Source organism: Wyeomyia smithii, chromosome 3 (assembly GCF_029784165.1).
Source record: "Wyeomyia smithii strain HCP4-BCI-WySm-NY-G18 chromosome 3, ASM2978416v1, whole genome shotgun sequence".
Taxonomy (NCBI): Eukaryota; Metazoa; Arthropoda; class Insecta; order Diptera; family Culicidae; genus Wyeomyia; species Wyeomyia smithii.
Genome location: NC_073696.1, coordinates 101635999 through 101658273, shown reverse-complemented (window position 1 = coordinate 101658273; position 22275 = coordinate 101635999). Strand labels below are relative to the sequence as shown.

The 22275-nt window shown below is 39.9% G+C and overlaps 2 protein-coding genes across 2 annotated transcripts in view; both read right to left on the bottom strand.

Moving 5' to 3' along the window:
• LOC129731443 (protein rolling stone-like) overlaps positions 1 to 22110 on the bottom strand; it is an 87450-nt gene extending 65340 nt beyond the window's left edge. Inside the window, exon 1 of the mRNA XM_055691449.1 lies at positions 21480 to 22110. The gene's annotated coding sequence lies outside the window, so the exon portion shown is untranslated. The remainder of the gene's footprint in view (positions 1 to 21479) is intronic.
• On the bottom strand, positions 11087 to 13627 carry LOC129728447 (uncharacterized). The gene is made up of 2 exons (XM_055686890.1): positions 11488 to 13627; positions 11087 to 11408 (listed from the first exon to the last, which is right to left on the bottom strand). Exon 1 carries the CDS (start codon positions 13625 to 13627, stop codon positions 11879 to 11881), a length of 1749 nt encoding a protein of 582 aa, XP_055542865.1. The 3' UTR covers positions 11087 to 11408; positions 11488 to 11878.
• Positions 22111 to 22275: the final 165 nt, after the last annotated feature.

Sequence of the window (22275 nt, the reverse complement as noted above, 5' to 3'; positions counted from 1 at the left end):
ACTGGTAAAGTGAAAAGCATTTGAGTATCTGATATCTGTCACGTTTTATGCAACCTATAATTTTCATTTATTTGTTCGATTTTGAGGAGATAGGAAATACTATTCAAAAATTATTGCAATATGTTGCGTAGTAAATCACTCAGGTATGCATTATTGTCAGTTCATAAATGAATGAAACGACGTAAAAAATGATAAATATTACAACATCCGCGAGGCCGATAGATACTGTTTCCTGCAGCTGTTTGTGTTCAGGTAACTCCACCACCTTTGAACTGGAGCTGTGTGCAACCTGTGAGCTCAAGACTCGACATTATTAAGATTTTCCAGAAATTCACCTATTTGCAAGCGATCGAGAAATTCCGTTTTATGTGACACTGAATCAGTTTCGCCATTTCGATTTCTGGATATTTTTGTTTGACGTTGTCAAGTTAACGTAAATGGTATGTGATTTTCACGTAGACGTTATGTTTGTCATATAAATCATGCAGAATGACAGAAAATGAACAAGTATAGGAACTTTCACGTAACAATAACGTGAAAAATATTTTGAGTGTAGGAACCCCAGAAAAGGGAAGGATGTTGAACCACCATAAAAATATATCTTGCTCCCAAAACATCCACATGCCAAATTAGGTTACATTGACTCAATGACAGAGTTCGAAGTAGAAATTTCCCTGCGTCGGTCATGTGTAATGACAAAGACGGAAACCTGCTTACGGATAAGCCGACGATTGCAGCCAGGTGGAAGGAGCACTTCCAGTGCTGTTAAACGATTATGAGTGACGAACAAGCTGTGGAGCCACACCAACACAGGAGGAGGTCAAAAAAGCGATTAGGGAGCTGAAAAACGGCAAGGCCGCTGGGAAGGATGGTATCCGGGCCGAATTTCTAAAAGCGGGAAGCGATCCACCAGACCATACTCCACTATCTGGGTGGGCAAACAAATGCCGAACGACTAGTTGGAAGGCCTCATAAGCCCAATCTACAAAAAGGGCCACCGACCGAAAATTTTTTATCCTTAAAAACATTTGCATGCCGAATTTGTTTTTATTTACTTGATTAATTCTTGAGTTATGCAAGAATTTGTTTCGTTTGTATGGGCTATCCCTTCCAGAGGAGAAAAGTGTGTCAAACTATCAGAGAAATATTTTTTTAGTTTGTTACCGTATTATTGTTGCAAATTCTTCTCTTGAACTCAAACCACGAGTGTAAAACATTCGATCGTAAATTCCATACTATTATTATACTAATGTTTTTACTAATCTTACAGCTGCCAGTAGACATTTTCAGTAGGTGGTGTCCAGTCCACTAACTGACAGCTTCTAGCAGGGTTGGTTGTGTAATCAAAATTTCTTTAAAAGCCTGACCTAGTCACGATATCTTTGGCCATGTCAGGTCAAAGCGTAACAAATCGTGTCCGCATGATTTAGGTGTTATTTAGGATACATCGAGATTATTGCAAAACACTACAATGGTGAACCCGCAGTTCACCTTTTTATGATAGCCAGCTAATTTCGATGGGGCTCCCATAGTATTTTTGATCATTGTCCCGCTGTTTCGCGTGACCTTTTCCAGAGTCCGCATCTATCATTCGCACACTGGACAGCAAAACTTGATGCCATGCAACTAAATTCTCGTGTGCAATATGCCAATTCATGGTGTGACCTGCATCAACCCAGCATTTAAAGCCTGCTTCACAAAATAAGTAAACCAATTTTCTTGTGTGGAAGGCGGAGCAGCAGTTTTTTTTTGCTTTGTTTTGGTGTTTTGGTCACTACCTCTTTTCCGTCCAACGCCCTAATTTTTCCAAAAATAAAGTGTGAATTAGTGTTATTCACAGGCGCTATGGCTTAGGTTAACCATAATCCAAAATTTACTAAGAAAATTATTGATAAGTTGGATCGCATTTAAAATTAAATATGACGTTTATGATAACAAATGATGGAAAAAAGAATAAAAAAAGCATATAAACAGTAAGAACCATCTAAAAATCATTACTAACAATATCGAAATTAGATTAAAATTCCAACAGTTATGGATTTCAATTTGGTTAACCTTGTCGGGCAAGTTTTGTCATGTTTTTTTAAGTCTGATAACTGTATTGATTCGACATTTATTACATGGTTGACGGGGAGCATAGATTGTGTTATTTAAAGTACTTGTTGGAATGGTAGTTGAAATATAAAAAAAATATATTCAGTAAAGGGTCAAAATAATTAGAGTTTCACAAAGAGATTTTTTCATAAAGCCTGACGACGCGTGAAATATGACCAGTAGTAAAATAACAATGTTCACGTTTTTATGCTACTAGTAAACCACTATGAACAGTATCATTTATTATTCATTATGTTCATCATCGACACGCGTGATGGCTATTGTTGTACCAAGTGACACGCCCAATACATCACATACATTAAATAACGATAAGTCAAAAGAACGCCCCACGGAATAGTTCTACTTGCGCTCTGCTAATGATGGCAGATAGCTTTCGTGTTGAGCATGGGTGAATATGGTAAATAAAAAGTCAATGGCAATCGTATCGGAAATTGAGTATGTTTCCGTTTTGTTTTGTTTCCGTCCCTTGACCAAACCACCCTTCTGCAAGCCCAACTGCAAGATAAAATCAGTATCCTTTTTATGCACCATTTAATTGCACATTATTTAAGGAATTTCAGCATTGCCTGAGGCAAGGAGGGTGAATGAACGTGAACAGTTGACGAAGCAAAAACAACATCACAAGATGTCAATCACATAAACCGATACGGTGACGCTCCTCCGTCCACTCTAAACTGGCAACAAGCCCCCAGCCTTTGAAACCAGTCCCGATATCAACACATGCACGCAATGACTAGACTTTTGTGGGCATGAACACAACACGATGCAGCCAATGATTTCCACTGTCATGTACTGTAGGTTAGTTGTTCATGTTTTCAGCCTTCCATCCGAAGGGAAGCGGGTTTCTCACCCGTTCAAGGGTTTGAACCCTAATGCACGCTCTCCAACTCTTTTAGGTTTACACCAACGTTACGTCCATTCAAACCATCAATGACAGAAAAGGGGGTCAGATTGTTAGGAAAACGATTTTAGACAAACCAAACCCCCTTATTAAAGCCCTTACGTAGCATGCTTCAGTCTTAAAACAATTTGGTACAACACATTAAAGTTAACCTAAATCTGTTTGCTGGCCAACAATCTGCAGCTCCTACCTTAACCAGAAATCCACAACAGTTTGCAGTCGGCTTGTCGATTGCCTTGACAGTGAATAACGACGGAGTTAATAGAATTCAAAAAGACAAAAATTTGTTGATGCTTTGTTCCGTGATCAGTGCTCGTACCTGAGATCAGTGCAGGCAGGTACATCACAATTATAACGAATGCCGGCGCTGCCGCCGCCGCCGTCGCCATTGCAACCGGTAACGCTTTTATATGGGACCGCTCACGCCATTTGCCGTAGATCGGCACGGTATTAAAACACTGACTGGCAAGGTCTGCCATATAGATTGTAACGCACGAGAAACTTTTTCGGTCACGCAATGTGTTCTAAAATTCTAACCTCACTTACGTATAGCAGCAGCATTGTTTTGAAAAGCGCAAAACGTCAATATTTTGCCGGTTTTTACTAGCAGACTGCTTCGATAGTAAATAGGAGGTGCCATGCAAGCATAGCACTAAAAACAAAAAAAAAATGAAAGCGTCATACTTTCGTACGAACGCCACCGCCGCCTTCGGTCGGTCTGACCTACATCGTAAACGTAGTGTATCGAGTGTGGCTGAAAATATTAACAGAGGATTGCCCTGTTGACCGGTTGATTGATGATATTGGATTGGTTGATTATCCATTTGACTTCCTGCTCGTGGTCTAGCTGCCGAGATGTAGTTTCGATCTCTTGAGTTCGGGTTCTGAGGACAAATTGCTCATAACGATCAATTAAAAGTTTATTGCCATTTTCGCTTGAAATAAACCTCTTACTTTTTCGTCTTTTCGTTCGATAAAACGCGAAATAGAATACGTTGAATGCTCAGCTTCCATTAGGCAGATGTGCCGTATACAATTTTATCATTTGTCATATCATTAAATTACATCAGCTCAGCAAAATTGCCACTCGTGACGAATCACATTGAAAATCAATTTAGAAAGGTTAGCGTTTATCAGTAATTTTCCATAGGGTAAAAGATTCTGTTTTTGGCATAATTGGGCTGTGTAAAATGTAATGTCCCTCTAGAAAATTTGTTTTGAACTCAAAAAAAAGCTTATTTTCAAAAACAAGTTAGAATAAGGAAGCATATTTGTGTAGAAAGCGTTTTTTATCTGTCACTTGAAGCTTTTAGGAAATCAAATGAATTCCTTTTTGAATTTTAAACTAATATGTTCTATTGGGATAAAATTGTTTGAAGATGTAACAACAAGTGAGAAAATCACTTAGTGAAAATGTCTTGTTATAGAATATGTCTATAATATATTCAAAAATTTACATATTGGTTAGAATAACGACTGACTGGAATTATTGTTCATACCTTCGTACATTTTACATACTTAAAAAATCTTTCGTTAATTGCCCTTTTCCACGTGGAAACAGGATCATTTTATTGTAAAGTATCATGAGGTAGCATGGACATTTTCTACTTCTCATAACAAAGAGCGACTGTGTACTGAATATCTCTTTGTTGACAAGTATTATATAACGGATGGCTTTGATAGTAAGTTTTATCATGTTATTTTTCGTGTGACGCTACTGCCTCCAGCAATAACAATTAGGCTTTCTATCATATTTCAGGCCCTATCTCACACATTTGTCGGCTAGCTGAAGGTTCTTCCAGAACTCGCTTCAGCTGAATAAACTGTTTATGAATTGAGACTTTGTGTTGTTGTTCCCTTTAAAAGGAAGTTGCGGTAATCGAGTGTATGTGCGTAGTTAACTCCATTAACCTTACACGATGAACGTGACGAATCTCGATATATCCTATTTGACTAATGACTAACGACATTTTGACAACAGGTAATAAACGTTAGCAATCAAGCGTGTGACATGGCAATTTCGGTTTTGTCAGACCTCGAACGCTTAGGGGCGTATTGTGCTATAATACGTGCCACAGTACTTTTTGCTAGGTAGTTTCATACCCACATGAACTTGTTTGGAGATATAACATTACTGAAAAAAAATCTTGTTTCCGTGGGAAATCTTTTCACTAACTACAAATCTGTAGGTGCAAATAGCAATTTGTTAATCGTTCGAAAATCACTTAGTCGACGTGCTTCAGCATGAATAAAAATGAGTATATCGTTTTACCTGCTGGGACTAATGTGAGCTACCTGTTATAATTAAATTCATGTGCTAGGCATCGTATTTGGGCCTAAGCACCGGGTTTCACCTGTTAAGACAGTCATTTTTGTCAAATCAGAGGTTGTAACGCCAGCGCCTTGAAAGATGAATACATACCATTCCCAGGAGCTCCGAAGTACTACAATTAAATCACACACCAAACAGCGAACACTAAAATAAAATGTTTTCCACCTTTTTTCCCTCAAGACATGTCATTTACTGATATAATTATTATTCTTGAGCAGCTCAATGATATCTGGTACCAGTTTTACCAGATCATAGCACCTTGCTCCTCGGGTCTCTGATACTGATTGGATTATTAAGAGGGCCGGATTTGACGGCTCTGTCGTTCGACAACCTCGCGACCGCGCCGACCTATCAGAATCTCCAACAGTTCATGGAGTTTCATAAACCGGTCTAATGCCGGGTGCATATGGCGCCAACTTTATGCGATACAATATACACTTCGTGTGTCATTCCAAGGGCAATGTGGGCCCGACTATCGGCTTCAATGTGACACTTGTTTGGTGAGGACAACAAGGTTCAAAAGACTGGTGGTCACAAAGCAATTCCAAAGAGACAACTTCATGAGGTCGTTTGTATTTTCGTCAGACATATTCTAATCTAATATTGATAATTGAGTTCTGAAACTTTGAAATTCGAAACGAACGAAAAAGCTTCCAAATTCAAGTGGTCGTGGGAAGGCAAAGTAGAAGATTTGTTCCATTATAAATCTTAGCCCATATATTCATGCCATGAAACAGTGACACTCAATCAAAAACTAGAAAAATCTCATTTTCTAGAACTAGATCAGGCTGCCAAACCATGGAACAAATATTTCTCAGTCTTTTCTAGGTTTCTCATTGGACAGAAAACTTCAAAACTAGAAGCTCTTAATATGATACAATTCACGCTCAAAAATTCAAGAATCTCAATCTCCTTCCTCAGCCCAGCCGCACTGCTTTATATGTCTACTACGGCATTGGTTAGAAAACAAATCGAAGTTTTGATAGCAAACCATTCTCCACATTAATTATTCATAGTTTGGAGTATTCTTAGTCAATAAACTAATAATACTTCAATCTTTAAAGTACACATCTCAGACTTTCGAGAAAAAAAAAACTCCAAATGCCAAAAATATACGATGAATTTAAATTTTCATCTGTTTTCACTATTTTTTTTTAATAGGGGGATTTGTTAGTAGCTTAAGTATTTATGATAAATATTAGTAAATAATGAGTATGTGTGTCCAATCACAAATGGTGACTTCTCAACACTGTTAGAAATTTGTAATTTTTATTGTTAGGATTTGTTTGCTTTCGCAATTAGGACTTATCATTCGTAGGGATTTAAACCTTCTTGTCAAGAAAGGAAAGTAAACTTACAACTAACTTAATTGCTAACTTATTGACTATAAAGAGAGCTTATCGTAGCAATTGAGGATTGCAACGATTTTTGTCGAAAATGTTAATAATTTTATTTGACATAGCTTCTAATGGTTCAACACCAGTAAGTCTATGTAATTCGAGTGCACCAAACCAAGGAGGACGCTTCAAAAGCATTTTCAGAATTTTATTCTGAATCCTTTGGAGCGTTTGCTTCTTTGTTGAACAGCAACTTGACCAGATCGGTACAGCATAAAGCATTGCTGGTCTAAAAATTTGTTTGTAAATCAATCATGTTCTTTAAACAAAGTTTAGAATTCCTGTTAATGAGAGGATATAAACATCTCGTATATTTGATGCACTTGGCTTGTATACTGATTATTGTTTGGCTTGAGGAAAGAAGCCCTAGGCTTATGCGGAAAAATTATCATTTGAGTTTTAGAAGCATTGGGAGAGATTTTCCACTTTTGCAAGTAGAAAGAAAAAATATCTAAACTTTTCTGCAATCGACTGCATATGACACGAAGACTTTTTCCTTTTGCGGAAATGCTTGTGTCATCGCAGAACAATGACTGTGTGCATCCTGGAGGCAAATCAGGAAGATCTGAACCCAAGACTGAATCTGGACCCAAGACTGAACTTTGAGGTACACCTGCTCTGACAGGAAATCTATCAGATTTTGAATTCTGATAGACAACCTGCAGAGTTCGATCAGTAAGATAATTTTTCAAAATTTTGATTAGGAAAATTGGAAAATTAAAAGTTTGCAATTTCGCAATCAAACCTTTATGCCAAACACTGTCGAATGCTTTTTCTATGTCTAAAAGAGCAGCTCCAGTGGAATAACCTTCAGATTTGTTAGCTCGTATCATATTAGTAACTCTGAGCAATGATGAGTAGTGGAATGCCCATGGCGGAAACCAAACTGTTCATCTGCAAAAATTGAATTTTCATTAATTTGTGACATCATTCTGTTAAGAATAATTCTCTCAAACAGTTTACTTATTGAAGAAAGCAAACTGATTGGTCGATAACTTGAAACTTCAGCTGGGTTCTTATCCGGTTTTAAAATTGGAGTAATTTTTGCATTTTTCCATAATTTAGGAAAATATGCAATTTTGAAGCAGCAATTGAAAATTTTCACTAAATTCCATTGTGCTCTCAGGGAGATGTTTGATTAAAATATTAAAGATTCCATCGTCACCAGGTGCTTTCATATTTTTGAAATTTTTAATAATTGATTTAATCTCATTCAAGTTAGTTTCAATTATTTCTGCAGGTAAAAAATTCTGGGAAGAAATTAAATCAAATTGACGTGTGACTTCATTTTCAGTTTGACTCACAAAATTCTAATTTGAGTTATGAACACTCTCAAACTGCTGAGCAAGTCTTTGAGCCTTTTGTTCATTGGATACAAGAAAACGTTCACCATCTTTTAAAACTGGAATAGGCTTTGAAGGTTTCTTAAGAATCTTCGACAGCTTCCAAAAAGGTTTTTAATATGGTTTTAATGTTTCAACTTTAGCCTCAAAATTTTGATTTCTCAGAAGAGTAAATCAATGTTTAATCTCTTTCTGTAAATCTTTATAAATAGTTTTAAAAACAGGGTCACGAGAACGTTGATATTGACGTCTGCGGACATTTTTCAAACGAATTAGAAGTTGAAGATTTTCATCAATTATTGGTGAATCAAATTTCACTTGAGCCTTTGGAACAGAATAATTCCTGGCATCAACAATTGCACATTTTAATGCTTCCAAAGCGGAATCAATATTCACTTCGTTTTGCAAATCAAGCTCATTATTGAAATGTCTCTCAATATGAGTTTTGTATCTTTCCCAATTAGCCTTGTTATAATTAAAAACAGAGCTCATAGGGTTTAAAACTGATTCATGTGACAAAGAAAAAGTTATTGGAAGATGTTCAGTGATCAAATCACTACATACATGACTTTGATCTGTTAGCACCAAATCAATTGTTGAAGGGTTTCTTACAGAAGAAAAGCATGTAGGACTATTCGGAGACAAAATAGAATAGTATCCTGAAGAACAATCATTGAATAAAATTTTGCCATTGGAATTACTTTGAGAATTATTCCATGATCGATGTTTAGCGTTAAAATCGCCGATTATAAAAAATTTCGAACGATTTCTGGTGAGTTTTTGTAAATCACCTTTAAAATAATTTTTGTGCTTGCATGTGCATTGAAATAGTAAATATGCTGCGGCAATAAAAAAAATCCCAAGTTCAGTTTGAACTTCAATTCCCAAAGTTTCAATAACTTTCGTCTCAAGATAGGGAAGAGCACGATGTTTGATACGGCGATGAATAACAATTGCAACTCCACCGCCGGAACCCCGAATCCTATCATATCTATGAACCACGTAATTGGGATCATATTTTTATTTTATGTTAGGTTTCAAAAATGTTTCAGTAATAATTGCAATATGCACATTATTTACTGTTAAAAAATTAAAAAGCTCATTCTCATTGGCCTTCAATGAGCGAGCATTCCAATTTAAAATTTTGATTGGTTTATTTAAAATCATTGCTAAATTTCAAATTAGAAACAATTTTAATTGTAAAATTTGCACCTATTTGGATGGCTTCAAACATTGATTTTGCCTGCAACATGGCGTTCATAAGATCGAACATTGCTTGTTGCAGAAATGAAAGTTTACCCGCCGTAATAGGCACAGGCAGTTGACATTAGAAAAAATATTTTCGGTAGCAATATTAGCTGGGGTAATAGGTGTACAATTATTTTCTAGTGTGTTTTGCTTACCCATATTAACGGTCATTTTCGAACTACCAACACTAGGCGGTATAAAGTTCGAACTACCTGGTACCTGTGCATAAGTTAAACGGGTATGCAAAGGAGAAGGTAAACTATGCGTCACTGGTACGCTTGGAGAATTTTGTTTTGAAGCTGGTTTTAATTGTGAAATTGAATTTTGTTTACCTTGCCTTGCCTTAACATTTGCTAAACGGACTGGGCATTGATAAAAATTTGACATATGGTTGCCGTTACAATTCGCACAGCGAAAATTTTTACTCTCTTTCACAGGACATGTGTCCTTTTTGTGAGAAGAGTCTCCACAATTAAGACATTTTTGGTCCATGTTACAGAATTTGGAACCATGGCCATAACGTTGGCAAGTACGGCATTGGGTGATATGCTTTTCACCTCCGCCATACTTCCTATAAATCTCCCACTTTACACGCACATTATACAAAGCATGTGCTTTTTCAAAAAATTTTAGGTTGTTAGTAAGTTTGATCTCATCAACGGTTTGATCGTTGGTGAGACCTTTCAATACGACCTTGAACGGCTTGGCGCTCTTCGTGTTATATGTAAAAAATTCATACATCTTTTCAGTTAAATACTGAATAAGACGATTACGACCCTTTATAGAGTCGGCTAATGAGCGGCATTCGCCTTTACGACTATTTTGATAGGTAACTTTAACGTCAGAAACAAACGTTGAAAGTTCCTTTTTGAAAATATTGAATTCAGAAGAAATAGTTACCACAATAGGTGGAACTTTTTCCTTTTTTAAAGAATTGACATTTTGTATAGTTTCATTACTAATTACTTCCATTTCACCAGCTTCTTGCTCAAGCAAAATATCAAAAGGATTGTCACTACAGACACTCGAAGTGTCAGAAAGAGATGCCTCTCTTTTCCTCCCCGCAGCGATGCGAGGTTTCTTTTTCCGTCCAACCATTTCAGGTGATACGAAAAAAGTTAAAACAAATGTTAAATTCAAAAGTAGGTAGTCTTTAGAAAAACTGATGGGAAATAACTTTCAGGTAGTCTTTAAAAGACACACTGACAAAACACAAACTTTGAAGCTATAGGCAGTCAAAGACCAGTCCACAAGCACCCGAAAAAACGTCTGATCTGTAGGACAGTTCAAGACGCACTGATCTGTTTTCACTACGTTGAAGGTAACTCTGGTCGACAAAATTGAAAAAAAAAGTTGCCGTAAAAAGATTACGCCTTTCTAATCATCCCTAATTTGGTTCCGCTAAAAAATGCAGAAGTGTGTCAAAAGGTTGCGGAGTAATTACTCGCCAGGTTCATCGCTTCTACGATTGTTTATGAGCAAACTCATTCAAGTCTCTGAAAAGGTTCTCTTTGCAAGAGGCACCAAAATTCACAGGAATGGCTGAAAAGCTATAATTTGTCATTAATTTTTTTTTCTATTTTTATTAACACGATAAAATCATGTCGAAAATATTGAATTATTTCAACATATTTGACACAAATCGGAATGCTAGAAGACGATGCATTTAATTTCTTTATACCTGTTGCAATTGCAACGAGAAAGACAGTTTTTTTCCGATTTGATAACGTATATTTTGTAGATTGTAGCGTACGCAACGTAACGTTAAAAAATTCCTACCGGAGAAACATAATTGTACGGTAGTGAATAACTATTAGGTTAAGTTAATACTAAATTTTACATGTGTATATGGGTTTTAAATGAGTTTATGTGGGTAATGTACAATATAGCATGTAATGACTAATATATAGTATATAATAGGTAATTTATATAAGAATGAAAGATAAGTCGAAAAGCTTACGTTTAATGCCTCTTTTTTAACTCGTATTCCTAGGCAATCAGTGACAATATTGTTTCCGGTTCTGTTTTCGTTAATTATTTGTTGAATTCTCCCGTAGACATTCGGGCAGCAGCTGAGCACCGTAAATATGAAAGGTATTACTTTTAGCCTCGTTTTTAATAACGTACAGCTAGTCATTGCATGATACAAACCTCGTTTTTAGACCGTACTTAGGACCGTACTATTAGATCGTAAGTTTTAGCTTCACAATTTTAATTATGCTTTTAATTTTTCACTTAGTTTTATTTAGTGTTCCAATTTTTAATAATTTTAGTAACTATTCGTGTATAGATATATAAGTAAACTGTTAGTTTAGCAAATTTTAATAGCCGCACGTTTTCGTTCACACCTTCAGTCGTCAGAATCTTTTTTTTCTTTTTTCCCTCGTTCTTCCGTTCTGCTGACGTTCTGTAGTGACAGCCAGTGGCGCCTTGACAACGCACAGGGCTGTGTGTCACTTTGACCGCTGCGTTTCGCATTGAAAGGGTTGGACCGAAGTGCGAAGCGATGAAAGATCGCGACACTCCCCCCAGTACTTCGTGATCAAGGGTCCGACGTACTTACGGTTGCACTAAGGTCCAACACCGCAAGTTTTACGGCCGGTCTCTCCAGGATACCATTAGCTGTCTGCACCTGAGCGCGACGAACCTGTCCATCCTTCGACCGGATTGCATTCACTACCCGACCTTTGGGCCAACAGTTTCTCGGTAGCGTCTCATCCACCACGATGACAATATCTCCTTCGGCGATAGGCTTCACCGGCTGAAACCACTTCGTCCTTCGCGTCAACGTTGCTAGATATTCTGCTATCCATCGTTTCCAGAACCGGTTTGCGTAGATCTGGGACATCTTCCAGGTGTGTTTCAGGGCATAATACTTATCGTCGAACGCGATCGGGGGCTTAGAACCGTCTGACGATCCGAGTAAGAAATGGTTCGGTGTGAGTGGGCATGACATTTCGTCATCCAGCGGTAGCTCGGTTAAGGGTCTAGAATTTACGATTAGTTCGATCTCCGCCATCATGTTTCTTAAAAGCTCGTCGGTGGGTGTGCGCGAAATTTGGAGGTGCTTTAGGGTTTTTTTAACAGACTGAACGAGACGTTCCCAGGCTCCGCCGAAGTGTGGAGATGCAGGTGGGTTAAATGTCCATTTTGTGTCACTAGTGACAAAATATTCCATCAACTTCTCCTGATTCAGCTTCTCTAGCTCTTGCTTTAGCTCGCGACTGGCTCCAACGAAGTTAGTTCCCCGATCACTCACTATTTCGAGGGGCGTACCTCTTCTGGCAATAAAATTCCTGATGGCAAGTATGCATGAATCTGTTGTGAGACTGTATGCAATTTCTAGGTGTATGGCTCTAACGGTGAGGCAAGTTATCAATACCCAACGTTTTTCGGTTCGTCTTCCAACAACAACATACATCGGACCGAAATAGTCGATGCCTATGTAGGAGAAGGGGCGACAAAAGGCCTTCAACCGCGTAGAAGGAAGTGCGGACATCTCTGGGGTAAACGGCTTCGCAAGGCGGTTTTTACAATACTGGCATCCTGCACGCACCCGGTTATAAGCTGAGCGAAGCTGAGGCACATAGAACCTACGCTGAATTTGGCTGAGCACGGTCTGGTGGTTGATATGACAGTATCTTTGGTGAATTTCAGCGATAATGAGGTCTGTAACAGGATGACGTTTGGGCAGCAGTACCGGATGCTTGGTACGCTCGTCAACAAATTCGCATGCGTCTATTCGGCCTTTCATACGTAGAATCCCATCTTCGGAAATGAATGGACTCAACCTGTACAACGGACTACTTTTCGGTAATGCTTTCTTCCAGGGTACCTTGTTCGGTTTGTGCAGTGACTCTATTTCAGGAGCGAACACAGCATTCTGCACCAGTTTGAGGATGAAAATTTCTGCTTCCTTGAGCTCTTTTTGAGTCAGCACTCCAGTAACGATATTCTGCTTCGCTTTTTTCCTACGAACGTTCGCTGGGAACCGTTTCACAAATGCCACCTGGCGTAGAAGCCGTTTCCATTGTGAGAACTTCTCCCATCGAAACAGCGCACGCTCTTCGACGTGATATAGCACGTTTGGACGTATTTCCTCGACGGTGTGCCCGTGATTCAAAGTTGTAACGGGCCATTCAACCCTTTGATCCCACAGGTATTCAGGACCTCGAAACCAGCGACTTGTAGGAGACAGATCCGGCAACCTCTGCCACTTCGTGGCATCATCAGCAACGTTTAGTTTCGACGGAATCCAGTTCCATTCAGTTGGTTCGGTCAACTCCAGCATTTCACTGACTCGTACTGCAACGAACTGGCTATATTTACGGTGGTCCGAATTTATCCAGCAAAGTACGTCACGTGAATCTGTCCAAAAAAATCTTTGAGTAGGTTCGCCAAACGAGCTCCGATTACTGCCGCTTGAAGTTCCAGCCTAGGAATCGACACGTACCTCAGGGGTGCCACTCGGGTCTTAGCCCCGATTATCGCGCACTCAATGGTGTCATGTTCTTCGAAGCGTAGGTACGCAACTGCTGCGAATCCGTTTTCAGACGCGTCGACGAATATATGTAGCTGTATCCGATTTTGTTCTCCAATGCCAGTTTTCTCTCGGTAACACCTTGGAACTCGTACATCCTCCACGTGAGGAAGAACTCTTAGCCACATTTGCCACTTCTCCCATTGCTCACTTGCGATGTGCTCGTCCCAATTAACACCACTGCGCCAGATCTCTTGAAGCAAGATTTTCAAGAACATCAGGAAATTTGCCAGTAATCCAAGCGGATCGTACACCATCATCAGGGTGCTCAAAATCTGACGCTTTGTCGGTATGACGCGGCCTTGTAGTAAATCTGCACTTATCCTCGGAGGAACTTTGAAAGTAAAAGTATCGGAAGCGGTGCACCACCACATACCAAGAACTTTCTCCGTCCCCAACTCGCTCGACAGATTTAAGCTTTTTTCGCCCGGCTCCGCCTCTAATTCTTGAAGTACTCGCTTTGAGTTCGACAGCCAATTACGTATTTCGAATCCAGCCTGTAAGTGGATAAAACGGACGTCTTTTGCAAGCTTCACCGCCGCCTCTTCCGACTCCTCACTAGAAAGCATATCGTCAACATAATGCTCTTTCAGTATAGCCTCGGCCGCTCTTGGAAAGCGGGATTGGTATCGTAGTGCGTTATGGTTTTTAACGAACTGCGCACAACTAGGTGAGCACGTAGCCCCGAACGTCATAACTTTCATCGCGTAGACATCTGGATTTCGGGATTGATCGCCATCGCGCCATAGGAATCATTGGCATTGCTGGTCGGTTCTGTTCACCAACACCTGGTGGAACATCTCGCGGATATCACCCGTAACAGCAATTCGGAACTCCCGGAAACGGTGTAACACAGACGGAAGAGAAGTTGGTCCGGACCACTGAGTAAAAATGAATTCAGCGAAGTTCCCGCCACCTTTGCAGCCGCATCCCAGACTATGCGAAGCTTTCCAGGCTTGTTTGGGTTAACCACGGGAAATATTGGGAGATACCAGACACGCGAGAATTCCTCGGACAGTTGAGTCTTTGTCAACTTCTCGATGTATCCGTTTCGCTGATAATCGTTTATCTTCTCCTTCAAAACTCGTGCCAGTTCGGGTTCTCTTTGCATACGCTTCTCTAAGCACATCAACCGCTTCATTGCCATTGGTTTACTGTCCGGTAGTTGAGCATTGTCGTAACGCCAGAGTAATCCAGTTTCATATCGCCTACCTTTCACCTGGGTCGACGATTCCAGCAAACGTACCGCTCGATCATCGTCTTTTGATAAAAGTGGCTTGGTAAAACGCGCAACTCCGAGACTGTCTAACGAAAAATATGCTTTTACCGTGTTATGTAGTTCCGCATCCTTTCGCTCACAGCACTCGCATATATGGAGGTTATTACACGCCGGAGAGTCCGATACCGCTGGAGCAGCTGTCGACAACGGTCCAAAGATTATCCAACCTAGACGTGTTCTAGCAGCAATCGGTCCATGTATCATTCCCTCTCTGCTATCCAGCGATTGTCCCAGGTAGCAGTTATCTACTCCGATGAGTATCCGTGGTTGAACGTTCTGATATGAGTCAGTTGGTAAATCCGTCAAATAATCGTATCGGTGTACCAGTTCGTTCATTTTCAAAGTTTGTCGCGGTAGAGCAATATTTTCAACAGTATGCACCTTCGGAATCCAATACCTCCTCGTGTTGTGCGCTCCAGAAATCTCCAACGCAAGTTTTACGGAATTAGCTTCTTGCCGTTGCTGGTTCGCTGTCCATCCCAGACATAACGGATATGATTCGCCTTCGATTCCCAGCTCTTCCAAAAGGCCGTGCTCCATTAAAGTTACTGACGAGCCTTCATCCAGGAAAGCGAAAGTGTGAACAGATTTTCCCCTTCCATAAACGACTATCGGAGCGTATCTGAAAAGAATCTCAGAGATCTTACTGACATGAGCATTGCAGCTTGCGGTATTATTTTTCGTGGCATCTAATGAAGTTGATGGTGGAGAATTTGCATTCCGCTGGTATCTAGAGTCATCGTGTAACAGCTTGTGGTGCAGATAAGAACAACCGTTTCTGCCGCAAACTTGTTGATTCGCACACGCTCCAAAATGCTTCGTCAGACACTTCCGGCATAGTTTATTTTCCTTCAATGCTGTCCATCTGGCTCCCACATCAAATGCCAGAAACTTTTTACAGTTCTCCACCTTACTGCATTCACTGTGACAGATGACGCATTGTTTATTTGCCGGTTTCGCCGTTTGGCTGTAGGGGGTCCCTGTGTTGGACGCTGAGCTCGAACTAGATTCAAGGTGTACACATACCTCTTCCTTACGACCACGTCTCTCAGGTTTTCCAATGAAAGTGCCAATTGATGACGGGACTGAAACCACGCAAGCTGCTTCAACCAGCTCACCGAGCCAGTCACTGAAATCCGCTAGCGTAACTGCATTCAATGTCTGGCGTCGTCTCGCCCAGTCCAGTTTGATAGATGGTGGTAGTCCCTCGACAAGTTCTTGAAGGAGTGCCACGTTACAAAGATGATCATTCAACCCACAGGCTACAATTGTGGCACACATATTCTGTACTGCGACTCCGAAATCGATTAAAGTTCCGAGTTTCTCGGTCTTCGGCGATGACATTTCCCGAATTTTGCATACCAAAGAGTGGACGATTACTTCCGGCCTGCCGAATAGCGTTCGCAATGTGTTTATAACGCCTTCAAGCCCCGCTGGATATAACAAACGACTACGTACTGCTTCGAGTGCCTTTCCTCTTAAACAACGTTGGAGTCGCAGCAGATTCTCCTCGTTACTGCCACACATTCTGGTGGTACTTTCATACGAGGCAATAAACAGAGGCCACTCCTCAGGATTACCAGTGAAGATCGGGAGCTCTTTTGCCACTGCATGGCGCGCAGCAAGTTGATTTCCGCTCAGCTCATGAGACAAATCCGAACGTTGGTTCGGGTCGAAAGGATACGCATTGACGTTTAGATTACTGCGGCTGTTCTATCGTCCTCAATCGTTCATCTAAACTTTTGGCTACGGAATCCTGTCTGTTTGCCATCTCCTGAAGCTGTTTCTCCATTCGTTCGACCGTCTTGCACATATCTGCAGCTACATGGTTTCCACTTTCTACTGCAGTTGAATTCGCATTTGGTGGAGGTACGACAGTCTGAGCCTTCAACTCCTCTCGGACCTGTTGCTCTTTTTCCCTTAATCGAATCTGGAATTGGCGCTGCAGGTCACTTACTGCATTCTGCATCTCTTGGTCCTTTTCTTGTAGCAATTTTTCGTACGCTTGTTGTTGTCCTTCGAACCTACTGTGCATTCGATCCATCATTCTTTGCAACTGTTGAAGTTGCAAGCTCTGTTGTTGTTGGTTGCTTGACGATTTTTTGTCCGCTCCACCCGGTGCAGGTATCGTAGTGGGGACCGATGCGTCCTGGGATGTACGCTCCGCTTCGCACGACGAACAACTCCAGTCTACGTCTTCGATTCCTTAATCGACACCTACGCACTTGAAATGAAACCATCGGCAACATTCGTCGCAGCACACCATTTGACTATTATCCGGATCATTGCACTCTCCACAACTCACACCCGGCTTAGGCCCTTTAGCACGACTATCTCTCGGCATATTTAAGCTCACCCCGATCGCGACTAAACGAATTTTTAAAAATGTTGCAATTGCAACGAGAAAGACAGTTTTTTCCGATTTGATAACGTATATTTTGTAGATTGTAGCGTACGCAACGTAACATTAAAAAATTCCTACCGGAGAAACATAATTGTACGGTAGTGAATAACTATTAGGTTAAGTTAATACTAAATTTTACATGTGTATATGGGTTTTAAATGAGTATGTGGGTAATGTACAATATAGCATGTAATGACTAATATATAGTATATAATAGGTAATTTATATAAGAATGAAAGATAAGTCGAAAAGCTTACGTTTAATGCCTCTTTTTTAACTCGTTTTCCTAGGCAATCAGTGACAATATTGTTTCCGGTTCTGTTTTCGTTAATTATTTGTTGAATTCTCCCGTAGACATTCGGGCAGCAGCTGAGCACCGTAAATATGAAAGGTATTACTTTTAGCCTCGTTTTTAATAACGTATCAGCTAGTCATTGCATGATACAAACCTCGTTTTTAGACCGTACTTAGGACCGTACTATTAGATCGTAAGTTTTAGCTTCACAATTTTAATTATGCTTTTAATTTTTAACTTAGTTTTATTTAGTGTTCCAATTTTTAATCATTTTAGTAACTATTCGTGTATAGATATATAAGTAAACTGTTAGTTTAGCAAATTTTAATAGCCGCACGTTTTCGTTCACACCTCCAGTCGTCAGAATCTTTTTTTTCTTTTTTCCCTCGTTCTTCCGTTCTGCTGACGTTCTGTAGTGACAGCCAGTGGCGCCTTGACAACGCACAGGGCTGTGTGTCACTTTGACCGCTGCGTTTCGCATTGAAAGGGTTGGACCGAAGTGCGAAGCGATGAAAGATCGCGACAATACCTATAAATATGCTATGCTATCATTTTGATTATTTCTTCAAAATTCATTGTTTTAATATACAGCAGTAAAGTAAAGTAAAGCTGAACCTGACAGCACCACAGTTGTTTGAGTACGTACAAAATCGGTAACCTACCATGACGAAATTGAAACATGTACAAAGAATGTGTGTTGGACATGACACATTCGATGCTCTAGTGAGTTTTAAATGTATTACGCTTCTCCAAACCACGACACTTATAAAGCATCAACTGGTGATCAGCAGGCAGGTATCGTCGAAGCAGTGCTGCCAGCAATCAATACTGATAAGTTGGGTACTGACTCAATGAATGGAAATATGAACTGATTAATGCACATTCATGAATCCGGTCATTTCAAAACATTATTGAATCATTAACAATCAAAAAGACACAACATTTCGCATTTAACTATGGACCCTATTGTAGAATACGAGACGAGCGGCGAATTACTGGTTTGACCAATTTTGGTATCGTAGATGATGAGTCGACTGTCACCAGCCAAGTTTCACTCGCGTTCCTCAATACAACACTTTGCTCGCCTCATCAATGACTGCAAGTGAGGCGAGTTTCTCACCTCGTCTTCTGTAACAGGGACCTGTGACTCTGGTTTTATTTATACACATTCGGTTCTACATTCCTAGCACCAGCATCAGTTAATTATGTGTCGTAAAACATCGCTGATGGCGCTGTGTCGTGAAACATCGCTGATATGAACCGGCTTACAAAAATGACCCACGGTTTTCTGAGCCCCCCGAATCTGGTCGTTTGCTCGAAACCGAAGTTTACCGAAACATCACGATTGTTGTATGTATTATACGTATTCTGATTTCGATCTCTGTCAATGTGTTTAGTGTACAACTGTTGCGTTATGCATTTTACACATTCTTTGTGTAATATCAGAGCAATCATTGTGCGTTTTGAGAGGACACATTGGTTGATTAAAGCTTTAACTTTTGCATTTGTAGACACAAATCTGTTAATTATCAAATTACCTGAATTTGCAGTTTGTGATGCTGGCTGACTATAAATGACCAAAACTCTTTTTAAAGAACCCATAATTTTATTTTATTTCATTATTTAGTCTCCTTAAGTAAAAAAAAACTAAACAAAAAGTTACATTCAGTGGGTCAATAAAACCAAAATGAATTAGTCAGTGAATCACAATAACGACAACTCTTTGCAATTTTTGAAAGTAGAATCTATTTTTGCAGATATTTTGTTTTCTATTTCACTGCAAACTCAACGAAATAACGATTAACTTTTCATAGATCAAACCAGTCTGCTAACAAGCCTAAAATCAACGATTAACGAAATCACGAATTTGCTCACTAAAAATTGAAGCATTATTGATTCGTGACTTATCTCGAAGTAAGATGCTGATAGGAGGAGCTGCGTAGCCGCAAGGTTACAGCATCCGCTTCGTCAAGCGGATGGTCGTGTCAAACAGAACTTAAGCATGGGTTTATTCTCAGGTTATCTCACCATTTACCCTTCCTCTAAACTGAAATTTATATTACCTTTGTATGACTTCCTCTTACCGCAAATAAGTCCATCATATCAATAAAATTAGCCAGAAGGACGCACAACCAAACTTCTCCAGGGAATTATAATTGGCGATATTTGGCTTGAGGAACGAAGCTCGGCAAAGTAGAGCAGATAGCGTGTAAGGGGAAGGGTAAGAGCACATTACACACAAGCACGAATAAAATAATAATAAGCATGCCACTACTCAAATGGTATTGCTTGTAATAGAAGTGTGGGTAACATCAGATACCCGGGTAGACTTCACAAAAGATCAACGATTCTGGTCGCAGTTAAGAAGTTAGCCAATTGTCGTATGTCCGAATCACGGAGAGACTGTTAGCGTCAGTAATTGTAACGTCTAGCCCAAATATACAGAAAATCGAATTTCGAGTCATCCTGGACTTTACTTGATTGGTGATTTAGCGAACGGCTACGGAAGTTTAGTTGCCTCTTGGCATAAGTCTCAGTCGGTATAATTTCCTATCAATATATTCTTTATGCTCCAGTAATGAATGGTATCGATTTTGACCTTGTGCCAAGAACCTAACCCGTATATCGCAGCCTTTCTACCTACAATCAAACTTAAAACCAATTTTACGGAAAACTTAGCTCATTTATTAAGTTAGATGGTGCCAATTACATTAATTTTTGAAACGTGAATCGAAATAAAAAACGCAAAATCTCTCGAGCTTGAAGAAAAGTGGCGTGTGAAATATACAACCCCCATCCCTTCACTGTCACTGCCGCTCGGTATAATCCGTTATGTTTGCGACTATTTACGATTGGGTGAATGAATTTTAACAATGTCATGCACCGGCAAACGATAAGAGTGTATTACTTATTCTAGAAGCGGTGATTTCGTTCAAATAAAACTGAACGACTGAATCGTGCGTGAAATAATCGATAAAATCACGGAAACTATGCGATGAGTTGCATACCGGGAGTAGTTTAAAAACGATATCGTTCAAATTTTTCTTTCCTTAACCATATGTATATAGCAAATGAATCTTCTTATGCATAAAAAAACTTTCAAAACTTATTCGATGGTAAAAATTTACATATTCAACTTCTTGTTTAAAATTTCAATTCAAGTTTTACCAATTATTAATTTTCTCAACATTCCTCTCTACTGATTACACCAACACGTACTTTACAAGAATATGTATGTAAATAATTGGATTTTGCTCAGGGCCGGATTTAGACGGTGGGGGGCCCGGGGCAAATTTGTTTGTGAGGCCCTCTTTTCTTGAAACATTTAGAGGTAACGTTTTTAACGCATTTGCCCCCTTTGCCCCCCCCTCAAATCCGGGCCTGATTTTGCTCAATATACGTCAACACACTTGAGCAAAAAAAAACAACATCACAGTCATCACTTCCAATAAGGAAATTTTTCAGAATAAGCACTTGAGAATTGTAAATAATGACTTTACCACAGAGAATACAGATGAAATATCATAAGTGACTCAACCTTCACCATAGAAATTGCGGAGAACGTGTTGCTCGAGGTCTGTTACAGCTGTTTGATACATTGTATCCAACCTTCCAGCTAGCTTACCTATTACAACTGGTGTCGGCAAAGTATGACGATTGGAATAACTCCGTCCAACATATACAAAACAGTTTTGGTATGATTGTACTAGATAAGCTTTACACTATTGAAATGACAGCCGACATCGGTTGTACAATGAAACTGCAAATAGCTTTCCACAAAACACTCAACTGCACCAATTGGACCACACTGTCCAGCAATTTCATCGAACGACGCGGTTGATGAGTAGAAACTTTTAATTACTGAAGGGTATCAAAACATGATGGATATCTGCTTCTCACACGCGGTTTTCGTTCCACTGAATATCCCACATCGGACGGTAAATCAGTCTGTTTGCAAACAATTTCCACGCACTTATGTTATCAGTACGCTTATAACTCAAGCTAAAACGCTTGGCGGAGCATCGGAATCACACTCTGTAAAGCGAAGAAAAACAGAAGGCGTGAATAAGGCACGGTCGAATTTGCAATCTTCTCGCAGAGTTTGTACAAAAAAAATAAATTAGCAAAACTGCTACACGCGATACCGAAAAACCACCAGCTCAGATCCAAATCTGTTTTCAGAATGAAACGCTAACAGCGCGATCTTTAAGCGAAGAATTATAATTCGCGTGCAGCCACATCCGAACGCGTAGAGCGATGCGCGAGAACTAACGGAAGCCCCGCGCGTGCAAAGCCGGCAGAAGGCTTCTACCTGCGCCAGCGTCAAACGATACAGGAAAGCCCCCTCAACAGTTGGAACCGCGAAGCGTTGCGCTCACTGTGGTGAACCCACCCTCCGCGAGTCGCACGTGAGCAAGTGA

What these genes read in the sequence shown, in the direction of transcription:
- LOC129728447 (XM_055686890.1), bottom strand. Translation starts at nt 13,627, where the DNA reads ATGCTGGAGTTGACCGAACCAACTGAATGGAACTGGATTCCGTCGAAA.